At 43.7% G+C, this 26418-nt stretch overlaps 1 protein-coding gene across 4 annotated transcripts in view; it reads right to left on the bottom strand.

Annotated features, from left to right (window-relative positions):
• Window positions 1-287: 287 nt before the first annotated feature.
• The window catches only part of osbp2b (oxysterol binding protein 2b), an 84217-nt gene continuing 58086 nt past the window's right edge, over window positions 288-26418 (bottom strand). For 2 of the 4 annotated variants that reach the window (XM_071352983.1, XM_071352985.1), the window contains 12 exons: window positions 21454-21652; window positions 20753-20876; window positions 19624-19687; window positions 18519-18668; window positions 18085-18330; window positions 17738-17858; window positions 15245-15348; window positions 13813-13908; window positions 13367-13551; window positions 12986-13206; window positions 12477-12497; window positions 288-7135 (listed from right to left, as the gene is read on the bottom strand). In XM_071352983.1, coding sequence (XP_071209084.1) covers window positions 6993-7135; window positions 12477-12497; window positions 12986-13206; window positions 13367-13551; window positions 13813-13908; window positions 15245-15348; window positions 17738-17858; window positions 18085-18330; window positions 18519-18668; window positions 19624-19687; window positions 20753-20876; window positions 21454-21652 — 1674 coding nt within the window. In that variant the 3' untranslated portion in view covers window positions 288-6992. Of the gene's footprint in view, window positions 7136-12476; window positions 12498-12985; window positions 13207-13366; window positions 13552-13812; window positions 13909-15244; window positions 15349-17737; window positions 17859-18084; window positions 18331-18518; window positions 18669-19623; window positions 19688-20752; window positions 20877-21453; window positions 21653-23047; window positions 23112-25597; window positions 25690-26418 lie in introns of those variants that run through there. The other 2 variants (XM_071352986.1, XM_071352984.1) reach the window with 2 other exon arrangements.

Raw genomic sequence — 26418 nt, 5'->3', positions numbered from 1 at the left:
CTCATGAAACCAACACTTTACATGTTGCATTTATATTTTTGTTCAGTATAGTTTGCATGCTATGTTTATCACCATCACTCCCAGAAACCCCTCTAGCCCTCCAGCTCAATATGTTGGGTTGAGAATGGTATTCTGTGTGTCTTCCACTGTCCTCCAGAGCACATGCCAGATCCCTGTAACTGCCCTCAGAAACCTTAAGGGCCACATCAGAATGTGATTGTTTGTTTGTGAACTTTAAATCTAAACCAAGTAAACACTATGCCAGTATCACGAACTTTGTATAAAAATTATGTTCAGTGTGTAAGTCTCTTTTAATATAAAACATGAAATATGCAACCAAACTGTGGGCGCTAGTCAGAATCAACTTCTAACTGGCTGGATCAATTTGGATTAAAAGGTACATTTTACAGTACATTTTCATTAAAACTTCAGATTTCAACTATACACAACTTATTATTCAGATTATTATTATTATAACTCTTCGTTTTATAATCATATTATTGTCTTGGTATTATCTTGTTATCACAAAATATACACACAGAAGGCCAGAAAGTGGGTACAATACTTCCAGCCCAAATTCTACATTCCTAACAGTAATTACAAAATAATCCTCTCCCCTAAGACATGAAGTGCACAAGTCAGGGGACTTTTCCCTTATTCAGTTCTTAAAGGCAAAAGACTGACAGTGTCTTCACCAGCTGATCCCAGATCAGCCTGTCCACAGCTCTTCGACTCTGTGATTCAGGACCAGGTTTAAGCTCAGGTGAACCTGGATCAGTGCCTGGGAGTCAGTGTCCCCACTAGCGGCCCTCCTGGCTGCAGCTCACTGAACAGTGGTGTGCTATGGGAGGCCTGAGCAGCATGCCCTGTCTGTCTGTAGTAAGATTCCAAAATGCTGTCAGTAGCCACCATGGGCTTTCTTCAGCGCTATAGCAACATCAGACAGTTCTGTATAAATGCAACTACAGGTCCAGAGCAGACTGATCTGTCATGTAGGCTGTAGAACTATACACTGTGGTGTAGAATTCACACTCTGCCTAGATATTAATGTGTGGGATGATGGATTTGTTTTAGGGATGAGTAATTGGTGTGTAGGTTCTAGCTACAATACACTTTATATCCTGTAAATGACTCACTGCACAATATAAGTGTTATATGTGTTTCAATGGTAAAGCACCAAAGGACTGGGTGTGTGCAGTGCACAGGCTGAAGTCTCCTCAATGTCAACACAGATATGGATTAAGCTGTGGAAACCCACAGTGAAAAGTGCTCATTTACCTCCATAGATACAGCTTCAATTACCAGTGGAGTGAAAGTGGGACAGTGTTTGGATGGTAATATATCACAACATACCTAGTTTGTGTGAGGAAAGGTACTCAAGTTGTGTGGTTCTCTCTGAGCTAACTCAGTCTGAGAGCAACTACAGACAGGTTGTTTAATAATCAACTGTTTACATTATTATATTTGCCTAGTTAAATAAAGGTTAAATGTATTTAACTATCACAGTCCCTATAGCTGCTGCTAACAACAGAGGAAACATCCTTGGGACCATGTCACTCAACATCTAATATGGTTATACTGTATGTACAGTGCCGTGAAAAAGTTTTTGCCCCCTTTCTGATTTTCTCTATTTTTGCATATTTTTGATACAGAATGTTATCAGATCTTCAACCAAAACCTGAGCTTACAAATAACAAATTAATGCTTATTTTATTTATTTATTTAAAGTTACGCAACACCCAATTTGCCTGTGTGAAAAAGTAATTGCCCCCTTACACTCAATAACAGGTTGTGCCTCCTTTAGCTGCAATGACTGCAACCAAACACTTCCTGTAGTTGTCAATCAGTCTCTCATGTCGCTGTGGAGGAATTTTGGCCCAGTCTTGCATGCAGAGCTGCTTTAACTCAGCGACATTTGTGGGTTCTCAAGCTTGAACTGCTCATTTCAAGTCCTACCACAACATCTCAATTGAGATTAGGTCTGGACTTTGACTAGGTCATTCCAAAACATCAATTTTTTTTATTTAATTTTGTTTTGCTATTTTCATGTAGATTTGATTGTGTCTTTTGGATCATTCACTGTCTTGCTGCATGACATTCTTCTGTAGAATTCTCTGATACAGAGCAGAATTCATGGTTCCTTCTATTAAGGCAAGTCGATCAGGTCCTGAGGCAGCAAAGCATCCCCAAACTATCACACTACCACCACCATGCTTGACCGTTGGTATGAGGTTCTTGCTGTGGAATGCAGTGTTTGGTTTTCGCCAGGCATAATGGGACATATGTCGTGTCAAAAAGCACCTGATCATCAGGAATCTTCGAAGAATGTACTATGGGCAGAATGTACTATGGGCAGAATGTACTACGGGCAGATGATTAAAAAGTATAACTTTTTGGATGTTGTGGCAGTTCAAGCTTGAGAACCCACAAATGTCACTGAGTTAAAGCAGCTCTGCATGCAAGACTGGGCCAAAATTCCTCCACAGCGACGTGAGAGACTGATGAACAACTACAGGAAGCGTTTGGTTGGAGTCATTGCAGCTAAAGGTGGCACAACCAGTTCTTGAGTGTAAGGGGGAAATTACTTTTTCACAGGGGCATTGGATGTTGCATAACTTTGATTCATGAAATAAGTATGTAATTGTTGTGTTATTTGTTCACTCAGGTTCCCTTTATCTAATATTAGGTTTTGGTTGAAGATCTGATTACATTCTGTATAAAAAATATGCAAAAGTATAGAAAATTTGAAAAGGGGCAAATACTTTTTCAAGGCAATATAGGTCTAAACCTGGCTCCTCCTGCAATGGAGAAAATAATAGAGTGCACTTAAGTTGTTTACCAGGCAGACAGACATAGATGGAGAACTAATTCAAGCTTTGGAGTCTGTGCCTACTGCACATTCTCAATACCAGTTAATAAAATAGGGGTCAAAATAAATGTCCATCCTTTTGGGGCCAATAGCGAGATTTGTTTGGGTCAAATACACTGCATTTCAAACAGTCAGCAATAATCGAATGAATTCAGGGCTTGTGATATTATACCCAGGCTAAATATAAGTCTTTCACAACTATAAGACCCACTAATAATTTAATTATTTTATCAAAATAGTTTAAATCAGTTTTTTTCCCCAATAATCACTTATCTGGCTTTCAAGTCGGTCTATGAAAATGGTATTTTCGTTACAAATTTAACCAGAACCATGCATAATGCACATCCACTAATAATGACTAACTTCTTGTAGCACATCCACTAATAATGACTAACTTCTTGTAGCAGGCATTATCGAAAACTAACACAGGTCTCATAAGCACGTGCTAGTGAGTAGCCAGCTAATCTTAACATTTTAAGTTTAGCAAACTTGGATCTATTTGCTAGCTAACAAGGCATAACAGTTGAATTGTTATGAGCACACTCTTCTGTTTGAACAGCATGCTAGCCTGCCCACTTTGTTGAAATCAAGTGGCCTACCGTATTTCCCAGAATGAAAACGAGTTGCCCATTCCTTATATAATTGCGTTTTATAAATGTGCAATAAGCATAGACTAGACAGCTAGTATAACAGTCTTTGGCTAAAATGCTACTAGTGGAACGTGATACCGCAATGCCGCGCACGACAAACTGAGCATTCATTTTCCAGAATCAATGTTCATTGATACTCCCATTTTAGTAGTGATTGCTCTGCGATCAATTTGAATATTTGAGACATAAAAAGGGTATCGTTAGAAATGTTAACGTGTCCTCTATTACAGTACAATTATGTCTCAATGTGTTTCCGTGTCCATATGATCGATTTTGTGGGACCAAAGCTCAAATGCATATAGTGAGTTGAAACCTCTTGTCAGAGAGGAATTAGTGATCTCTCAGCTTTGTTGTAAGTGGCAGGGGAGGGGCTTGGTATGCGTGTGTGTGTAAACAGAGAGGAAGAGGCGAAGGGAGAGTTTTCGCTTTCGCCAAAATCGGTCCTCCAAAAAACATTGCGGTTCTATGGTCTTATTTTGGACCTAAGCTTGTCGCCTGCCTTCCTGCCTTCGCAAAAACGACTCCCATTGTCAGGGCGGAGACATGAGCATTTCGTCATTATATCCAGATCTCTGGTGTAAATGGGAAGGCACACAGCACAGGAGTGAAGGAGACGAGACCAGAAAGACATGAGAACAAGCCGACATAAACGCTCATAAAATCAAAAAATATTCTTGTGATAACAGGCATTTGGAATATTGCGCAAAAACATATATTCGAATGTATCTAATTAATTCGATATATCGCCCAGCCCTATCCCCCACTTAACGGTGTAGAGACAAATGTTCATTTAAAGTTAATTTCCTGCAATTCTACACATTGTTCCATGGGGCAGAGAGAAAATGTTGCAGTTTAACAACACATTTCCAGCAATTCTACCCATTTTGCCATAGGGTGGAGAGAAATCTTTTCAGTTTGAATGCCATGTTAATATGATATCTGAGTGAGAATGACTAACAAAATCAAATGGGGCCCCCTGGAAGTCAGGGCCCCTGGGCAAATGCCTTGTGTGCCCGGTCAGTATTCGACCATGATTACGACCATGATTACTAGATAGCTGGCTAGACTAGCTACCAATCTAAAATTGTTAGCTGACATGGCTAATTGAGTGACTGTCAGTGACTGACATAAAAAGTTAAAAACTGCTGATGCACAACCACATTTTGAAATTGCACCTGGTGTATTCTATTATTTCTCTCATTAGTAAATTGAGACCCTGACTGAGTTCCTAAAAATAAATATATATATGGCTAAAATGGGTATCGTTATGTATATATATATATATATATTTATATATTTATATATATATACACACACACACACACACACACACTACCAGTAAAAAGTTTGGACACACCTACTCATTCAAGGGTTTTTCTTTATTTTTACTATTTTCTACATTGTATAATAATAGTGAAGACATCAAAACTATGAAATAACACATATGGAATCATGCAATAACCAAAAAAGTGTTAAACAAATCCAAATATATTATATATATTTGAGATTCTTCAAAGTAGCCACCCTTTGCCTTGATGACAGCTTTGCACACTCTTGGAATTCTCTCAACCAGCTTTTCTCTCAACCAGCAGGTAGTCACCTGGAATGCATTTCAATTAACAGGTGTGCCTTGTTAAAAGTAAATTTATGAAATTTCTTTCATTCTTAATGCGTTTGAGCCAACCAGTTGTGTTGTGACAAGGTAGGGGTGGTATACAGAAGATAGCCCTATTTGGTAAAATACCAAGTTCATATTATGGCAAGATCAAATAAGAAAAGAGAAACGACAGTCCATCATTACTTTAAGACATGAAGGCCAATCAATCCGGAAAATGTCAAGAACTTTGAAAGTTTCTTCAAGTGCAGTCACAAAAACCCTCAAGCGCTATGATGAAACTGGCTCTCATGAGGACCACCACAGGAAAGGAAGACCCAGAGTTACCTCTGCTGCAGAGGATAAGTTAATTCGAGTTAACAGATTGCAGCCCAAATAAATACTTCAGAGTTCAAATAACAGACACATCTCAACATCAACTGTTCAGAGGAGACTGAGTGAATCAGGCCTTCGTGGTCGAATTGCTGTAAAGAAACCACTACTAAAGGATACTTATAAGAAGAAGAGACTTGCTTGGACCAAGAAACACGAGCAATGGACATTTGATCTGATGAGTCCATTGGTCTGATGAGCACAAATGTGCAATTTTTGGTTCCAACCGCTGTGTCTTTGTGAGACGCAGAGTAGGTGAACGGATGATCTCCGCATGTGTGGTTCCCACTGTAAAGCATGGATGAGGAGGTGTGATGGCGTGGGGGTGATTTGCTGGTGACACTGTCATTTATTTAGAATTCAAGGCACACTTAACCAGCACGGCTACCACAGCATTCTGCAGCGATACGCCATCCCATCTGGTTTGCGCTTAGTGGGACTATCATTTGTTTTTCCAAAGGACAATGACCCAAAACATACCTCCAGGCTGTGTAAGGGCTATTTGACCAAGGAGAGTGATGGAGTGCTGCATCAGATGACCTGGCATCCACAATCACCCGACCTCAACCCAATTGAGATGGTTTGAGATGAGTTGGACCGCAGAGTGAAGGAAAAGCAGCCAACAAATGCTCAGCATGTGGGAACTCCTTCAAGACTGTTGGAAAAGCATTCCAGGTGAAGCTGCTTGAGAGAATGCCAAGAGTGTACAAAGCTGTCATCAAGGCAAAGGGTGAAGGGTAAAGTGTTGAAGAATCTCAAATATAAAATATATTTTGATTTATTTAACACTTTTTTGGTTACTACATGATTCCATACGTGTTATTTCATAGTTTTGATGTCTTCACTATTATTTTATAATGTAGAAAATAGTAAAAATAAAGAAATGAGTAGGTGTGAATGAGTAGGTGTGTCGAAACTTTAGACTGGTACTGTATTATATATATATATACATACATACACTGTCTTTCTATAAACTTCTGAAGCATTCTTTTTGTCTCTCTGTCTGTCCGTCCATCCGTTAGACAGGATGGACTTCATCTCATCCCAGTATACAAGTGGAGGAGAGAACTGATTTAGATGGGTTGCTGTTCAATCACTAAAACCCCTAGAAACAGATGTGCTGAGCAGAGGAAAGGTGCATTGTGGGTAGCGTGTGTGGAGCACCTGATTCTTTTGAAAATCTCTATGGGGCCCCTTTTCTATGGTATTCAATCTCCCATCTCTCTCACACACCCCCACACAGCTCAGTGTTAGGTCAGGAAGGATCTAGAAAAGGCCCCTTCTCTCCCTTGACCCTGTAAAAAATATGACCTCTGTGTGTACATGGGGAGGTACACTGTGTTGTGAGTGTGTGAGACATTCACATTCTCATGCACACAGAGGTCCACATCCAGACCCAGACCCCCATTCCTCCAGGGCCAGTGGTGGAGCAGTCTCCTGGGCCTGGGTGAGTTCAGTGATGGGGTAGGATGGGTCTGGTCTAGGCTTAGAAGATTTCAGAGCACGTACTCCAGTCCTGACTGTCCTTAGCCTCCCAGTATCCACCCTTGTACACAAAGGTTGTCTCCCCAGTGATGGCGTTCTTCCTCTTGTGGAACCACTGTGGCTGGAAGCCCTCATACTCTCGACCTGGGGAAGAGACACAAGCGTCACTCAAATGAAGGGCTCAGGGAGTTATTCTGTATGGTTTACTGTCACTCCCACACATTAGACACCTCTATGTCTGTTTCTCTGGCTCTGAAACAGTACAGGCATAGTAGGGCCAAGTCAAGTCTGAATGAAAGGGGCATATGGCAGCAGGACCGGGTCATAGTCTGGACCAGTGGATACAAGGGAGAAGCAGTCAGCATGCAGACCCCATACAAAGGACGCCTTCCAGGTCATCTTTATTGCAGTCATGATTATCAGCTTTTTTCCATCTTCGTAACTTTGCAAAATTCTGAAGCTTTTTGTGCAAAAATGATGCAGAAGAGCTAATCCATGCTTTCGTCACTTCTAGATTAGACTACTGCAATGCTCTACTCTCCAGCTACCAGGATAAAGCACTAAATAAACTTCAGTTAGTGCTAAAAACGGCTGCTAGAATCTTGACTAGAACCCCAACATTTGATCATATTACTCCAGTGCTAACCTCGCTACACTGGCTTCCTGTTAAGGCTAGGGCTGATTTCCAGGTTTTTACTGCTAACCTACAAAGCATTACATGGACTTGCTCCTACCTATCTCTCCGATTTGGTCCTGCCGTACATACAGTTGAAGTCGGAAGTTTACATACACTTTAGCCAAATACATTTAAACTCAGTTATTCACAACTCCTGACATTTAATCCTAGTAAAAATTCCCTGTCTTAAGTCAGTTAGGATCACCACTTTATTTTAAGAATGTGAAATGTCAGAATAATAGTAAAGAGAACTATTTATTTCAGCTTTTATTTCTTTCATCACATTCCCAGTGGGTCAGAAGTTTACATACACTCAATTAGTATTTGGTAGCATTGCCTTTAAATTGTTTTAACTTGGGTCAAACGTTTCAGGTAGCCTTCCACAAGCTTCCCACAATAAATTGGGTGAATTTTGGCCCATTCCTCCTGACAGAGCTGGTGTAACTGAGTCAGGTTTGTAGGCCTCCTTAATCACACACGCATTTTCACTTTTGCCCACAAATCTTCTATAGGATTGAGGTCAGGTCTTTGTGATGGCCACTCCAATACCTTGACTTTGTTGTCCTTAAGCCATTTTGCCACAACTTTGGAAGTATGCTTGGGGTCATTGTCCATTTGGAAGACCCATTTGCGACCAAGCTTTAACTTCCTGACTGATGTCTTGAGATGTTGCTTCAATATATCCACATAATTTTCAATTCCTCCTGATGCCATCTATTTTGTGAAGTGCACCAGTCCCTCCTGCAGCAAAGCACCCCCACAACATGATGCTGCCACCCCCGGGCTTAATGGTTGGGATGGTGTTCTTCGGCTTGCAAGCCTCCCCCTTTTTCCTCCAAGCATTACGATGGTCATTATGGCCAAACAGTTCTATTTTTGTTTCATCAGACCAGAGGACATTTCTCTAAAAAGTATGATCTTTGTCCCTATGTGCAGTTGCAAACCGTAGTCTGGCTATTTTATGGCGGTTTGGAGCAGTGGCTTCTTCCTTGCTGAGCGGCATTTCAGGTTATGTTGATATAGGAGTCGTTTTACTGTGGATGTAGATACTTTGTACCCGTTTTCTCCAGCATCTTCACAAGGTCCTTTGCTGCTGTTCTGGGATTGATTTGCACTTTTCACACCAAAGTAAGTTAATCTCTAGGAGACAGAATGCGTCTCCTTCCTGAGCGGTATGGCGGCTGCGTGATCCCATGGTGTTTATACTTGCGCACTATTGTTTGTACAGATGAATGTGGTACGTTCAGGCATTTGGAAATTGCTCCCAAGGATGAATCAGACTTGTGGAGGTCTACAATTTTTTCTGGGGTCTTGGCTGATTTCTTTTGATTTTCCCATGATGTCAAGCAAAGAGGCACTGAGTTTGAAGGTAGGCCTTGAAATACATCCACAGGTACACCTCCAATTGACTCAAATGATGTCAATTAGTCTATCAGAAGCTTCTAAAGCCAAGTCATTTTCTGGATTTTTCCACGCTGTTTAAAGGCACAGTCAACTTCTTGTCTGTAAACTTCTGACCCACTGGAATTGTGATAGTGAATTATAAGTGAAATAATCTGTCTGTAAACAATTGTTGGAAAAATTACTTGTGTCATGCACAAAGTATATGTCCTAACCGACTTGCCAAAACTATAGTTTGTTAACAAGAAATTTGTGGAGTGGTTGAAAAATGAGTTTAAATGATTCCAACCTAAGTGTATGTAAACTTCTGACTTCAACTGTACCTACACGTACGCTACGGTCACAAGACGCAGGCCTCCTTATTGTCCCTAGAATGTCTAAGCAAACAGCTGGTGGCAGGGCTTTCTCCTATAGAGCTACATTTTTATGGAATGGTCTGCCTATCCATGTGAGAGACGCAAACTCGTTCTCAACCTTTAAGTCTTTACTGAAGACTCATCTCTTCAGTAGGTCCTATGATTGAGTATAGTCTGGCCCAGGGGTGTGAAGGTGAATGCCAAGGCACTGGAGCGACGAACTGCCCTTGCTGTCTCTGCCTGGCCACCTCCCCTCTCGCCACTGGGATTCTCTGCCTCTGACCCTACTACGGGGGCTGAGTCACTGGCTTACTAGTGCTCTTTGTTGCCGTCTCTATGAGGAGTGCGTCAGTTGAGTGGGTTGAGTCACAGACATGATCTTCCTGTCTGGTTTTGCGCCCCCCCTCGGGCTCGTATAGTAGAGGAGATCTTCCTGGGCTATGCTCAGCCTTGTCTCAGGGTAGTGAGTTGGTGGTCTGTTGATATCCCTGTAGTGGTGTGGGGGCTGTGCTTTGGCAAAGTAGGTGGGGTTATATCCTGCCTGGTCGGCCCTGTCCGGGGGTATCGTTAGATGGGGCCACAGTGTCCCCCAACCTCAACTGTCTCAGCCTCCAGTATCTTTGCTGCAATAGTCTATGTGCCGGGGGGCTAGGGTCAGTCTGTTATATCTGGTGTAATTCTCCTGTCTTATCTGGTGTCCTGTGTGAATTTAAGTATGCTCCCCCTAATTCTCTCTCTCTCCCCCCTGGAGGACCAAAGCCCTTGGACCATGCCTCAGGACTACCTGGCCTGATGACTCCTGGCTGTCCCCAGTCCACCTGGTTCTGCTGCTGCTCCAGTTTAAATTGTTCTGCCTACCACTCCTGCTGTCTCGACCTCTGAATGCTTGGCTATGAAAAGCCAACTGACATTTACTCCTTAGATACTGACCTGGTGCACCCTCTACAACCACTGTGATTATTATTTGACGCTGCTGGTCATCTATGAACGTTTGAACATCTTGAACAACAACCTGGTCTTAATGGCCATGTACTCTTATAATCTCCCCTAGGCACAGCCAGAAGAGGACTGGCCACCCCTCAGAGCCTGGTTCCTCTGTAGGTTTCTTCCTAGGTTCCTGCCTTTCTAGAGAGTTTTTCCTAGCAACTGTGCTTCTACATCTGCATTGCTTGCTGTTTGGGGTTTTAGGCTGGGTTTCTGTATAAGCACTTCCTGACATCTGCTGATGTAAAAAGGGCTTTATAAATACATTTGATTTGATTTAATCTGAGATGTGCAGTGTGACTGCAAAAAAAACAACCTGGAACGCTGTCATAACCACAAAGCAGTGGCATAAAGTAACTAAGTAAAAAATACTTTGAAGTACTAAAGTCGTTTTTTGGGGGATCTGTACTTTACTATTTATATTTGACAACTTTAACTCCACTACATTCCTAAAGAAAATATGTACTTCTTACTCCCATACATTTTCCCTGATGCCTGAAAGTACTTGTTACATTTAGAATGCTCAGGCAGGACAGCAATATGGTCCAATTCACACACCATCAATATAACGCCTTGTCATCCCTACTGCCTCTGACCTGGTGGACTAAACACAAATACTGCGTTTGTAAATTATGTCTGAGAGTCGGACTGTGCCCCTGGCTCTCTTTTAAAAAAAATTTTTTTTTAAAAAGACAATCGTGCCATCTAGTTTGCGGAAAATAAGGAATTTGATGTCTAGCTTTTACTTTTACTCATTTATGAAAATGGAGTACTTTTTCCACCGCTATACTTAAGTACATTTTAAACCAGATACTATTAGACTTTTACTCAAGTAGTATATTACTGGGTGACATTGACTTTTACTTGAGTCATTTTCTATTAAGGTACACTACAAAAAGTATGTGGACACTTGCTCGATGAACATCTCATTCCAAAATCATTAATATAGAGTTGGTCCCCCCTTTACTGCTATAACAGCCTCCACTCTTCTGTGAAGGCTTTCCACTAGATGTTGGAACATTGCGGCAGAGACTTGCTTCCATTCAGCCCCAAGAGCATTAGTGAGGTCGGGCACTGATGTTCGGCGATTAGGCCTGGCTCGCAGTCGGCGTTCGAATTCATCCCAGAGGTGTTCAATGAGGTTAAGGTAAGGGCTCTGTGCAGGCCAGTCAAGTTCTTCCACACCGATCTCATCAAACCATTTCTGTATGACCTCGCTTTGTGCATGGGGGCACTGTCATGTATGCCATTGTATGTCAAAGTATGTCATTGTATGCTGTAACATTAAGATTTCCCTTCACTGGAACTAAGGGGCCTAGCCCGAACCATGAAAAACAGCCCCAGACCAATATTCCTCCTCCACCAAACCTTACAGTTGGCACTATGCATTGGGGCAGGTAGCGTTCTCCTGGTATCCGCCAAATCCAGTTTTGTCCGTCGGACTGCCAGATGGTGAAGCGTGATTCATCACTCCAGAAAACGCATTTCCACTGCTCCAGAGTCCAATGGCGGCGCTTTACACCACTCCAGCCGACGCTAGAGTGGTGAGTGTTGCAACCGAGGACAGACGATTTTTACGCGCTACACACTTTAGCACTCGCCAGTCCCGTTCCGTGAGCTTGTGTGGCCTACAACTTCGCGGCTGAGTCGTTGTTGCTCCTAGACTTTTTCACATCTCAATAACAGCACTTACAGTTGACCGGGGCAGCTCTAGCAGGGTCGAAATTTTACGAATTGACTTGTTGGAAAGGTGGCATCCTATGACGGTGCCACGTTGAAAGTCACTGAGCTCTCCAGTAAGGTCATTCTACTGTCAGTGTTTGTCTATGGAGATTGCATGGCCGTGTGCTCTATTTTATACACCTGTCAACAACGGTGTGGCTGAAATAGCCAAATCCACACATTTGAAGGGGTGTCCACATACTTTGTATATATAGTGTATCTTTACTTTTACTCAAGTATGAAAATTGGGTACTTTTTCCACCACAAAGGAGAGGGTCAACACAAAAAATATGGGGGTGGGGGAGGGTGATGCACAACAGGGGGACGCAAGGCCACCCCCACTCACCAGAGTCATCATAATCACACTCTGGCCATCAACAGAGGGAGGAAAAGAGAGACGTGTCATGGGTACATCAAATACAGCCCACAATAGGTCACAATGCTACACAGTGTTGGATTTAACAATGTTACCAGGATTAGAAGTGTCTGTTGTGTCCTCTCTACAATCTCCCCCTGGTAGCCTCCAGTAGCTCTTCACTTCAATCCGAATCTGTTCTTTTCCTCTACTTGATCTGTCATTACTCCTCCATTTGCCGTGAGGCTCACTCCAGGTAATACTGTTATTCTCATAATCATTTACATAAAGGTCATGGGACCTGGAGGAATGATTCAAAGTTATGTGACTGAAAAAATACCTTTATAGAAATCCCTCAATCAATCCAGCCCTACTTCTGGAATGTCTGAAGTGTCCTCTCTCCCCACTTCTCCACCCAGCCCCTTTCTATCAGTCTTTTTCTTTATCAACTCTCCCTTTACCTTTCTCTCCACCTTGCCCACTTTCTCTGTGTGTCTTACCGTTGTCCAATGCGTCTGTGGCCTCTGCCTCTCTCCTCCTCCTCACAGCTCTCTGTTTCTCCTCTAATCTCTGTTTCTCAGAGTTGGCCTCGTCCCATCTCCCTGCCTCCATCAGCCTCTGGTCCGGTCTCAGCCGGCTGTCCGTCAGCCCCACCCCATCCTCCGGCTCATTCAACGTCAGCGCCAGCGAGGAGAAGAAGTACATGTTCTCAGCGTTATCCCTGACGGAGGGAGAGAGAGAGAACAGGAATAGGGAGGAGGTGGGGGAGTTGCTCTGTAATGTAGTATTCTTTACAAGTCAGTGTTTTTGTGTAAGGTGCATCATAGGCTTAGTGCGTGATCTGTGTTACTGTATAAACTGTTGTGCTGGGCAGTGCTTACGGGAGAGGGTATTTCTTCCACAGTAGTTTGGGGGACAGGGTCTGGTAGACAGTCTTCTGCTTGCCCTCGGAGCCGCTGCCCCCTTTGCTGCTCTGGACGATCTTGGAGCTCTCGATCTTATCGTCCCACGTGCCAGACAGGATGTAGTGGGCCTGCCCTCCACTGTCTGACACCACCCCTGTCACCTGGACAACACACACACACAGATAGAGGAGAGGGGGGTGAGGAAATGTATCAACCCTTATGTAGAAAATAATACAATAAACCTCTATAGTTTATCATAAACAACTATTATGAAAGAATAGTCCATTCAAAAATGATACATTTGCTTGTACTACCCAGCAGGGGGCAGCACATAACAATGTGACAGCCGAGCCTACGAGCTCATCATGCCACAGTCAGGTTTCAGCCAGGGCTAATTAGAGGGTGATGGTGGTAACATGTACCTTGCGTGGGACATCCCTGGAGAAATAGCTGTAGGGGGAGAACTTGAGCTGGCACGTCTCCTTGGTCCTGTGGTTGACTATCTCAATGTCCCCTGACTACCCATTGACAGTGGGAGGGATAGAGAAAGAGAGGGAGAAGCGAGGGCAGAATGGGATGGCAGACAGAACGAAAGGGGAGGAATGGATAGTAGAGAGAATTGCTGGTAAGCATCAATAGCAATCATGCATATTGCATACATAAACAACTGATGAGTCATCATCAGAGTTCAGAAGGAGAGAAAGAACCACTAACATCTCAACATTCCACAGCTGCATCAGAACAGTGTCTGTACCATAGAGATCTTATTAAATTACAGCCATATTGGTCAGGGAGAAATCCAAACCAGTCTAATTGGAAGGAATGGTAGTAGAGGCATAATCCTGACTTTACTAATGCAGGAAAATAAAAGGCATGTGATATCTCAGAAATTGTGTTATAGAATTATTGTCAATCTAAAATAATATAGAATTATAAATCAAATTTATACAGGTTTTATACACATGTTTCAATTGTGCTATTGTATGATACAATGTCAGTACTTGTCTAAGTCCTATCACCAACGGAGTTCAGCCAGTGTATGGCTGTGGATTTATTGGGTTGTTTGAATGGAAGCTAACAAACAAAGTGAAGATACATTCTTCAAATTCATTATTTTACACAATATCTTATCACAGCACTGGGAAACCATGGTTGCCCATCTCCCTGACCAAAATGGCTGACCTTTAGTCCATCGAAAAGGTTCATGTCTATTCTATTGTTCTAATTCCTGATTCTATGGTCTGTACATTCAGTCAGCCTCAGTGATATCATTGGATTCTAGCATGAAGCTCTATATAATTGACACTAAGTTGTGCTATAGGGACTGATAATGAGAAGCTGTTTGTGAGTGTGCCATATTCTACCATATGATAGAGTTTATTCCCTGGCCCCCGTCTCCCTCCTCCTCCTCCAGTGAGGGACTGGTATGGTTTTTGGCACTAGCACTACACAGCCTATTCAAATAACCAACTCATCATCAAGCCTGGATGATTTATATCAGCGGTGTGGTGCTACGGCAAACACCAAAACGTGCATCCAGGGGGGGCACCAGGACAGAGTTTGGGAAACTCTGGTATAGAGTACAGAGTAGTTCTACAGACAGACAGACAGTTACAGACTGTAATTGGGTCATCTCAGAGAGAGGGGAGGGCGTTACTCGAGATGAAAGGGGAAGAAACCCCTAGAGACCACAGGCAGGATTATTCATGTGCTATGCTGTTCTGTTCTGATTGAACTCTGCCTCCACACAACACTCATTCCAGTGGCCTGGATTACATTACAGAGATAAAGAGACAGACACCTCTAACACACTGAGGGACTAAGTAGACCCCATGAAGTAGTTAGTAGACACACCTGGTCAATCCACAGCTTGCCCACGATGATGTTGTGCACGGTGGAGATTCCCTTCCTCCACACATAGTGGTTCTCACTGGAGTGGAACTGCAGGTGAATGGCACCTGGGAAGAGGGGGAAGGGAGAAAAAAGGAGGGAACATTGAGATATAATTGAGAGATTGAGTGGTGGGGATGAAATGCAGTCACAGAAAGAGTGACAACAAAAATGAAATCGATATCTTTGCGTTGTCTCTTAGTGTTAGTACCAATGCATTACAGTGTAACAAGGCAACATTGGTTGTGGTTGATATTCTGTGGTTCTTATTTTTGGTCCTTTGTAAACAAGGTCAGTCCTACCTGCAGGGACTTGGCCTGGTAATGCAGGGGAGTAGCTGAGAGGAAGAGGCTGGGACTCTCATTGCACTCACACACTTAGGGCTTTAATCAATCAGATCCGCTTTGGCCAACATCTGCATAGCGGTTGCCATTGGTTGCAAGGAGTCGTATTATCAGAAACACCATGCAGTCTTGTTAACAAATCAGAACAGTGGAATGTGAGATGTAATTTACACCTCCATTAGGATGATAGAAACCCTCATTATTTAGTTTCATGATTTTTACATTTGAGAATAATTATTTCTATATAGCCTATTATTTCTAACGCGAGTGGGGCGGGTGTGGCTTCGTGACAACTATCGCAAGAGCAGCTGCTCACCGATTTGACAGCTCTTTCAACAATGCCAGAACATCCACTATGAAAGTGTGGGCTATCGTCAGTTAACGCTTGATCTGATTGAATCTAGGCCTTATACTCTGTTGTCACATATTACTTACCTACATCTCACTAGGCTCACAAACATTCAATATTATATCTTTATAGTTCAAATGAATCTCATGGCTTCATGTTATGGGAAATCTATCAATCAAATCTGTGGGATCTGTTCATCTCTAATTTATCAGGGTCTTAGAGACCCTAGCCCATCTCAGTAGAACACATCCCCCCTATACATCCACTCAATTAGTATTTGGTAACATTGCCTTTAAATTGTTTAACCTGGGTCAAACATTTCGGGTAGCCTTCCACAAGCTTTCCACAATAAGTTGGGTGAATTTTAGCCCATTCCTCCTGACAGAGCTGGTGTAACTGAGTCAGGTTTGTAGGCCTCCTTGCTCGCACACGCTTTTTCAGTTCTGCCCACAAATTCTCTATAGAATTGAGGTCAGGACTTTGTGATGGCCACTCCAATACCTTGACTTTGTTGTCCTTAAGCTTTTTTGACACAACTTTGGAAGTATGCTTGGGGTCATTGTCCATTTGGAAGACCCATTTGCGACCAAGCTTAAACTTCCTGACTGATGTCTTGAGATGTTGCTTCAATATATCCACATCATTTTCAATTCCTCATGATGCCATCTATTTTGATGCCATCTATTTTGTGTACTACCAGTCCCTCCTGCAGCAAAGCACCCCCACAACATGATGCTGCCACCCCCATGCTTCACGGTTGGGATGGTGTTCTTCGGCTTGCAAGCCTCCTCCTTTTTTCTACAAACATAACGATGGTCATTATGGCCAAACAGTTCAATGTTTGTTTCATCAGACCAGAGGACATTTCTCTAAAAAGTACGATCTTTGTCCCCATGTGCAGTTGGCTATTTTATGGCGGTTTGGAGCAGTGGCTTCTTTCTTTCAGGTTATGTCGATATAGGAGTCGTTTTACTGTGGATATAGATACTTTTGTACCTGTTTTCTCCAGCATCTTCACAAGGTCCTTTGCTGTTGTTCTGGGATTGATTTGCACTTTTCGCACCAAAGTACGTTCAGAGAAAGAGACAGAACGCGTCTCCTTCCTGAGCGGTATGATGGCTGCGTGGTCCCATGGTGTTTATATTTGCGTACTATTGTTTGTACAGATGAACGTGGTACCTTCAGGCGTTTGGAAATTGTTTCCAAGGATGAACCAGACTTGTGAAGGTCTACAATTTTTTTTCTGAGGTCTTGGCTGATTTCTTTTGATTTTCCCATTGATTTTCCCATGATGTCAAGCAAAGAGGGTCTGAGTTTGAACGTAGGCCTGGAAATACATCCACTTGTACACCTCCAATTTACTCAAATGATGTCAATTAGCCTATTAAAAGCTTCTAAAGCCATGACATAATTTTCTGGAATTTCCCAAGCTGTTTAAAGGCACATTCAACTTCTTGTATGTAAACTTCTGACCCACTGGAATTGTGATACAGTGAATTATAAGTAAAATTATCTGTCTGTAAACAATTGTTGGAAAAATTACTTGTGCACAAAGTAGATGTCCTAACCGACTTGCCAAAACTATAGTTTGTTAACAAGAAATTTATGGAGTGGTTGAAAAACGAGTTTTAATGACTCCAACCTAAGTGTCAGTAAACTTCTGACTTCAACTGTATATACATACATACACCATCATGAGACATTTATTTTCATATTGTGTTGACAGCGATCAGTACATGGTGAATATGTATTCAGCAAACGCACCCAGAGGCATTATGGAGAGGTATTTGCCACGGAACTTGCTGGATATGGTGATTTGCTGCCAGAGGGTCCAGCCTCGCTGAGAAATCACATGGTGAGCTGCTGCTGGGGGGTGATGGCTCACCTACAGAGTGGGGGTGAGGGGAAAAGGTTATTTACACATTCAAAGGAAGATCACTGCTCTGGCTTCTAGTATGTCAATGATTGGAACTGTTGTGTATAATGGCTTATATCTACAGCAGGGGTACAAAATGGCAGTGCCGTCTGCAAATACATGGAGTATTTTGGGGTGTTTTTGTATGCGTTTGTCTCAGAGTCATATTGTACTGTATCTCTGTCTCTGTGTGTACCTGCTCACACAGCGAGCGGTAGCCCAAGTCGTCCAGCCGGTCCAGCTCGTAGGTCTCCCCCAGCAGGGGGTTGAAGGGCTTGGCCGTGCGGTGGACGGTGGTGGAGTAGGAGGACACAGAGAAGGCTGCCACCAGACACAGCTGCTCCAGGGAGCTCTCGCAGCGCGCCGCCTTGTCCAGCAGCTCATGGTACTCCAGGTCCTCTGTCAGCCGCTGCAGCATGGACAGAGGCTCGTTGAAGTTCACCTGCAGGGGAGGGACAGACAAGACAGAGAGACAGTCAGATTTCTATGGTTACAAGAGTTGTCATTGACTTGCACATTTGAGGCAAGTCCCAAATGGCCCACTATTGGGATGCCACTCTCTCCACCTCTCAAACACTCACACCCAGGCTCATTCTACTATATGCACACAAGCACGCCACACACACTCACAGGCATGGGGATCTTGGAGAGCTCCTTGCCGATGCAGTTCTTCATGATGCTCCACAGGTTGAGGGAGTAGTTGGGCTTGTCTGGGATGCGGCTCCGCCTCCTTCGGAGGGGCTGCAGCTCCTTCCCGGAATCCTTACAGCTAGGAGACACCTGAGGGAGAGAGTGATAGAGAGAGAGAGGGAGGGAGAGAGAAAGAGAGAGAGAGTGAGAGAAAGGGAGAAACAGGGAGGGAGAGAGCGGGAGAGACAGGGAGAGGGAAAGATAGAGAGGGAGGGAGAGAGCGGGAGAGACAGGGAGAGGGAAAGAGAGAGAGAGAGAGAGGGAGGGAGAGAGAAAGAGAGAGAGAGGGAGAGAGAGGGAGGGAGGGAGAGAGAGAGAAAGGGAGAGAGAGGGAGGGAAAGAGAGAGAGAGAGAGAGAGAGGGAGGGAGAGAGAAAGATAGAGAGAGATGGGAAGGAGTGACTGAGACATACGTCTACCTTTAGATTTGTTAACATCATAGAAAGCTGTGAAGAGAACTCTAACTTAACTATGGACAGCTTGTCAGTGACAGTAAGTCACCATTTGTAGAGTGGCACAGAGAGAAAAGAGAGGGAATAAGAGAGGAGAACGAGAGAGAGAGAGGGAATCGGGAGAGCAGATGTCTAACTGGTAATTAAGATCCAGAGAAATGACGGAGAGAGAAAGAGAGAGCAGCTGTGCATCTCCAGCACTGCAGAGGGAACAGGCCACAGGGAGTACACACACAAAGAGAACCTGTGAGCGTGTGTGTTCATTTGTGTGGTAAAAGCATGCAAGTGTGTGTGTGTGTGTGTGTGTGTGTGTGTGTGTGTGTGTGTGTGTGTGTGTGTGTGTGTGTGTGTGTGTGTGTGTGTGTGTGTGTGTGTGTGTGTGTGTGTGTGTGTGTGTATATATAAAAACACATGCCCAAGTTATAGTTTGTGATATGCAAATTTCCTTAACAGGATACTAGAAAACAGCAACTGGAAACAGGCTAAAAATAAAAAAGTGACGAGGGTGAAACTACAGTGAGGTGGTGAAAAAGCCTAGTGTGTCGACAGGCAGGTGGATTATTACTGAGAGCTGTTTGTAGGAGACACACTCACATTGTCCTGGTTCCAATCATTGGAATGGCCTCCACTCGCTCCACACAGGTTACTCTGAGAACACCTGGAAGAGGAACATCATCTTAACAACAGACAGACACACACACACACACACACACACACACACACACACACACACACACACACACACACACACACACGTGTGCACGCACGCTTGCACACAAACACACCCACACACTGAAGACACACAAAATAACCAAAACAGACGGAAGAAGGCAGGCACACAGACACAGATGGATGGCTCTATTCAGCAGTGATCGTTCTCTGAGCTGTTCTGTTAGTGGTGGATAGATGTGTCTGAGCTGGAGAGGAGCAGAGTATGTATCTGGAAAATAGAAACACTATTTTCTTCAGAGGGAAAGAGTCCTGCGAGACAGAAGGTGTTGAAGTAAAATAGCGCAGAAACACGACAGCAAAAAACCAACTAATTCAAATGCAGCAACAAAGTTCTAAAACTGAGCCACATATTTTGGAGGTGAAAGAATGAATCCAAAACAGAGAAGTGGCTGGGCTTCTGTGACTGGTTAATTCCCTGGTAGAGGAGCAGTAAGAGGCATGAGCTATCTTTTATCATAGAGAGGACAACATCTTGAGCTGTTAATGGTGCCAGAGCCATTACAGGACAGATAGACACTCATTAAAAACAGACCGAGGATGCTCGCAGTCGCAGACAGACAACACTGCCACCGTACAAGCAAGTGTGTGTTTGTGTGTGTCTGCTGTTTACGTGCATGTGTGTGAGTGAGTGAGTGAGTGAGTGTGAGAGAAAGATTATGAGCACAGAGGGGAGAATGTTATTACGTTTTAGCGCTGGTGGTTTATTGAGCCGCTGATGGAGGGAATGAGTCTTACACAGGCAATATGAGGTGTACTATATGGCTCTGGGCTTGACAGATGCTCTGGTGCAAACACTACGGAACCCATCAACAAGGCACAACCAAGTCGTCACATCTTTGTATTTATCACAGTCTATTCACACTGAATCAGTCTAAAGACAAACTAATACCAAACTAAACATCCATGATCCATTTAGGTGGATGTGAAGAGCAGAGGGCGGCCAGGCAGGGACTTTACTGTACAGGCCATAGGGTGAGACTGACTGACTGACCTGTGCTGTGTGTTCTCAGTGGCGGTTACGGTGATAAAGGCAGGGGAGTCCTCCATGGCGTCAAAGTATTCCGTATCCTCATCTTCATCACTCGCCTCCCCTTTCTGAGGCCTCTCACTCCCTCCTGAGGGAGAGAATACACAAACAAGCACGCACAAACATACACACACAGTAAGGTATTGTGTGTAACGCACACCCTGCTCTATACTGGTGCGGCAGTAATCACATGATTTGTGGAGGGGAAGGTACAGTAGGTTACAGTAGCTAATCAACAAACCATGGAGATTAATTATGGATAATTGGCTTTAATAGGTAATGTCCCTGCAGGCTAACGAAGTACTGAACTCAATTCCTGACGAGATGGGAGGGAAAACTCCAACTTCAATACAACTTCTGACGGACAAATAATACTTCTATATCCATCCATTTCTGTGTGATACACAGCTACTCTGATACACTAGAATGGCTATCACGATGGAGAGGTGATTATGCCCATTTCAATACTATTAGTAACATGCTACTTCACTACTCATAAGAAATGTATCTTCTAGTCTATTCCAGTCTAATCCTTCATTTCATAGACAATCGAATTCAAAACCATCTGACATGGCTTGCATGTCCTATTTCCACAAATTCTCAGAGGCCTGTTAGTCTAAAGCCCTAAGGACCATGGACTAGGAGGCCTGGCTAAGGGGCCTTACCCTTCTTGGTGGTGGGGGAGCTGGGTGTGTTGACGGAGAGTGTGGGGGCCTCTCTCCAGGCTCTCTCCAGACTGTTGTGTTGCTTGGCTAGCTGCTCTATGGTCTCCTCCAGGTGAATACGCTGCTCTCTCTCATACTGCAGCGCCCGCTGCCATCTCCTGCTGTGGGTCTCCGCTAGGTCCAGGAAGTCGCGACACGCCTATAATTACAAAACACAACATACAAACGCATGACGTCAGACATGATAAGAAGGACGAGAGACATGTCAATATGCACACGGATATTTCTTAGTCTAGTCCTTGTGAATTTGTAGATGTTAAAGGGCTCCTAGGCCTTTCTTGATTGGTTGAAGGAAATCAGTTTTCCAACCGAGTTGATCGTTGTGTTATCATTCTAATCAAGGTTAACGGAAATATTTAGACCACTGTTGATTAGCACCATTATCAACATCTTGACCATTAGTTATATTGGCATGCCTTGTAGCTCCCTCCAGTAACCACGAGCACAACCGTTCCTTGATTTTAACTGGCGGCTTTATTCTGTAGTTTAAGTCAGAATGATCACCTCCGTGAGAACTATAAAGTAAATTAAAATACAGTTAAGCACACTCTTACAACCTTCTTATGTTACGAGTGACTTATTAGCTTGGTATAACTCTGAAGTACTTACATACATAGACAGTTTAGCCGGAGCTATAACAGTATCAGATTAAACACATGAAGAAAGGAAAAATACCTCATTGGCTGCTTATTACAGAAGGGAGGAAATCAAAAACTTCACACTTATTATTCCTGGCATGAATTCACGCTTCATCCTTAATTATTATAACGTTACCATCCTAACATACACACTTCTATAAGAACTACACCCGAAGACATGACATACACACTTCAACCTTTAAGAACTACACCCGAAGACATGACATACACACTTCAACCTTTACGAACTACACCCGAAGACATGACATACACACTTCAACCTTTACGAACTACACCCGAAGACATGACATACACACTTCAACCTTTACGAACTACACCCGAAGACATGACATACACACTTCAACCTTTACGAACTACACCCGAAGACATGGAAACTTAGCTAACACAACGCGTGATTGGCTTCACTCCAAAAGGTGTGTTGCTACGATAATAATCCCCGTTACAACAGTTCTCAGCCACGTAGTTCCGCTTGTCTTATCATTTCCCCCGCATAGCGAACACGTAAACAATTCAAACAAAAAAAACTATGACATAGACTTACAGGTTAATCGTCAGTTCCATGCCTCTCTCATGCTGTATGCATATTAAGTCAAAAAAGGCATTCTTGGCAAAACAGAAAGGTTACTCTAGATCAAACACACAAGTAGAGTCCGTCAGCGTTCGCCTCCCTCTACATCGTGTGTCAGACCAAGGAATGTGTTGCGAGGTCATTGACCTGAAACCGCAGGAAATGGAACACACATTGTGATAAGCAGACTGTGGGGCAGAAACACACATCAGCAAAAACATCAGTCCTGCAGGCTACCACTGCTTCCCCAATTAGGTATCAGAGTGAATGGTCAAACAACTAGCCGAAACAGTATAACATGACAAACCTGTCTATATCCATCCATGGGCTTCCTAGTCCGGAAATCTACACAGCCACGGAGTGCTCTGATCCTGTGAGCACATTGTTATGCAGTCAGTGCAGCATCCTGTTCAACATCCAGCCATTAAAAACCTATTTGGTCCCGGTGCCACAGGATAGCTGGAACCACTTGGCCATGGCTCTGGCTGTGGTGTGTAGCTGAGGGCCATGTGTGTCACAGAGCACAGATAATCTGTGTCCTCTCAGATCAGTGGGTTGCACAGATAGGACATATCGCCCTCAGACAGACGGAACAGGGACATGGCAGGGTCCTATATATCCCACACACTAAGCCAGCAGCTCAAAATAATTGGATATTTTAATATTGAAGATCTTTGTTGAAACACACACTAACCATGTACAGTAGGATCTTAATTTGATCTGTTTCTCATAGCAGGAAAAGAATCCTGCAGCAACATAGTTTAACCAATTGACATGTTATAAGTTTAGTCTTCTCACAGTACAGGCCATCACATTAATAAATCAGAGAGCTGCACGCTAGCCTAACTGACAAGTAAACAACCATCTACGCTGATGACCTGACACCAAAACCAAAAGTCTAAACTAACATCCCAAAGTGTTTCAGTCATTTCACAATTCACACCAATTCAAATGAACAGCAGTGTTATTGTAGCTAAATCACAGCCTTACTCACAGATAATATATATATATCCTCTTACCTTCAGAAGTCAAATAGTAAGTGTCCTGATTGCAGAGGTTTGACTTCTCACACTGAAAGTGCATCATGTGACAGAGCTACTCACTTCCTTCTGCTCCTCAGGCACATACACAATTAAATATCAACTTAAATCCAACTTTGGTTCCACTTTTTTTCTGCTGAATCCATCCTTTCAACTCAGACTGCTGCTCGTGACTTCCGGTGGGGGAAATATCATCATGTCTGAACTCAGTGGATATCACATAATGATTCAACATGCAAATCAAGCAGATTTGACAGCTGTTGGTGTTTAAATAAATGTTCTGGTTCAGTTTACAGTGTGTGCATGGTTGGGCAAGTGTGACAATTCTGTCAAGGTTTCATATGGCTTGAGTGCATTAAATGGAAAGGGGCCACCCACTCCAATCAGGGTGAGATCCGCATCCCTCCAAATCAAGGTGAGATCCGCATCCCTCCAAATCAAGGTGAGCTCCGCATCCCTCCAAATCAAGGTGAGATCCGCATCCCTCCAAATCAGGGTGAGATCCGCATCCCTCCAAATCAGGGTGAGATCCGCATCCCTCCAAATCAGGGTGAGATCCGCATCCTTCCAGTCAGGGTGAGATCCGCATCCTTCCAGTCAGGGTGAGATCCGCATCCCTCAAAATCAAGGTGAGATCCGCATCCCTCAAAATCAAGGTGAGATCCGCATCCCTCCAAATCAGGGTGAGATCCGCATCCCTCCAAATCAAGGTGAGATCCGCATCCCTCCAAATCAAGGTGAGATCCGCATCCCTCCAAATCAAGGTGAGATCCGCATCCCTCCAAATCAAGGTGAGATCCGCATCCTTCCAGTCAGGGTGAGATCCGCATCCTTCCAGTCAGGGTGAGATCCGCATCCTTCCAGTCAGGGTGAGATCCGCATCCCTCCAGTCAGGGTGAGATCCGCATCCCTCCAAGTCAGGGTGAGATCCGCATCCCTCCAAGTCAGGGTGAGATCCGCATCCCTCCAAGTCAGGGTGAGATCCGCATCCCTCCAAGTCAGGGTGAGATCCGCATCCCTCCAAGTCAGGGTGAGATCCGCATCCCTCCAGTCAGGGTCAGATCCCCCCGCCCCCCCCCCCCTACCACCAGTTGGTGTAAACTGAGATCAAGAGCAGTGGTTGTGGTGACATATCAAATACATCACAAACCGAACGAACCACAACCTACTGTAGCTATCAGAAAATAGCCTACTTATCTACTCCCCCCTTTCCTCTACTTACACAAAACCATTCAAAAAACTACTACAAGGACATTTCAGAAGTAGCACTTTTCCACCCCCTCCCTCATCGGCCTCCCTCATCGGCCTCCCTCATCGGCGCCTCCAGTTTGACCAGCTCTAACAGTGGTTTAATGAGATAGGAAATCCAACGGGGTATGTTTTATTGCCTGTCCAGTAACTTTCAGTTCCCACTCCAATTAATCAACACAGAAATGAACTGCATGCAGAAACAAAAGGCCTTTAGAGGGAAGACAGCTAAATCTATGATAAAAGTGTAGACTTCTCCACACAAACGTAGAACACTCTAAATCAGGCTGAACTTTCTACAAAGCTTCAGCTGAGCAAACACACCCCATAATTTCCTCACAGTATCAGTTCAGGCCATGTTTAAAAAGGTAAAGTACATGTGCCCTGGATACACTATCCCACCTGCTTGTGACCCATGTTATGGGAACATTCCCCATGTGTCAGAAACACATTACCACAGAAATAACTGTCTGTGTCCCAGACAAAACAAAGCTATCTATTGTCAAACATACAAAAAAACATCAAACACATCAAAGCCAAGCAGCATAGTAAAAGAGAGACACACAAACCTTGTCTGATTGTCTGTGTAGCGTCTGGCCCCTGTAAGAGCATGTCTGTTTTGTGGAGGCAGAGGGGGCTCTGGCATTCGTCTCTGGGCTCACGTCCCTGGGCTGGGAGGGTCTAGGGAGGTTTGGGGAGGGGGCAAGACTATTCCTGTCCCCCCCCCCCCCAGCCCAGATCCGGTATCACTCCTTCAGCACCGATCTCTCCTTTCCTCTGCCCTCTAGTCCACTATAATACCACATGGCCTATGGAAATGACTCTCTGTGGTCATGGTAACCAAAGCAATAGAGCAGCTACTGTAGTTCCGATGCTAACAACCCCACCGCACATATCTAACATACTGTAACTGGATGGGTGGCATGATACGTCACTGCTAGGAAGAGGTAACACCTAAGAAGAGCTTCCCTTTGTCGTCACATTTGCAAGAGCATTTGAGAATCTAAAGCACATCACTACAGTAAATACACAAATCAAAATCAAAATCAAAATCTGCTGACCTGTGTCATTCCTGTCACATCTACTGTATCATACCATAGCACTGAGAATGATGGTCACTCTACACAGTACCCATTGCCATGTAAAAGGCTTCTACACATACAGTGCATTCGGAAAGTATTCAGACTGGATTAAATGGATTAAAGTGTTCAATCTACACACAATACCCCATAATGACAAAGCAAAAACAGCTTTAAGTTTTTTTCTCAAATTAAATAAAAAATAAACTGAAATATGACATTTACATAAGTATTCAGATCATTTAGTCAGAACTTTGTTGAAGCACCTTTGGCCACGATTACAGCCTCGAATCTTCTAGGTATGATGCTAC

The sequence above is a fragment of the Salvelinus alpinus genome, chromosome 19 (assembly GCF_045679555.1).
Source record: "Salvelinus alpinus chromosome 19, SLU_Salpinus.1, whole genome shotgun sequence".
In the NCBI taxonomy this organism is placed as follows: Eukaryota; Metazoa; Chordata; class Actinopteri; order Salmoniformes; family Salmonidae; genus Salvelinus; species Salvelinus alpinus.
The sequence above is the reverse complement of the archived record's forward strand: the minus strand, read 5'-3'. Positions and strand labels throughout refer to the sequence as shown.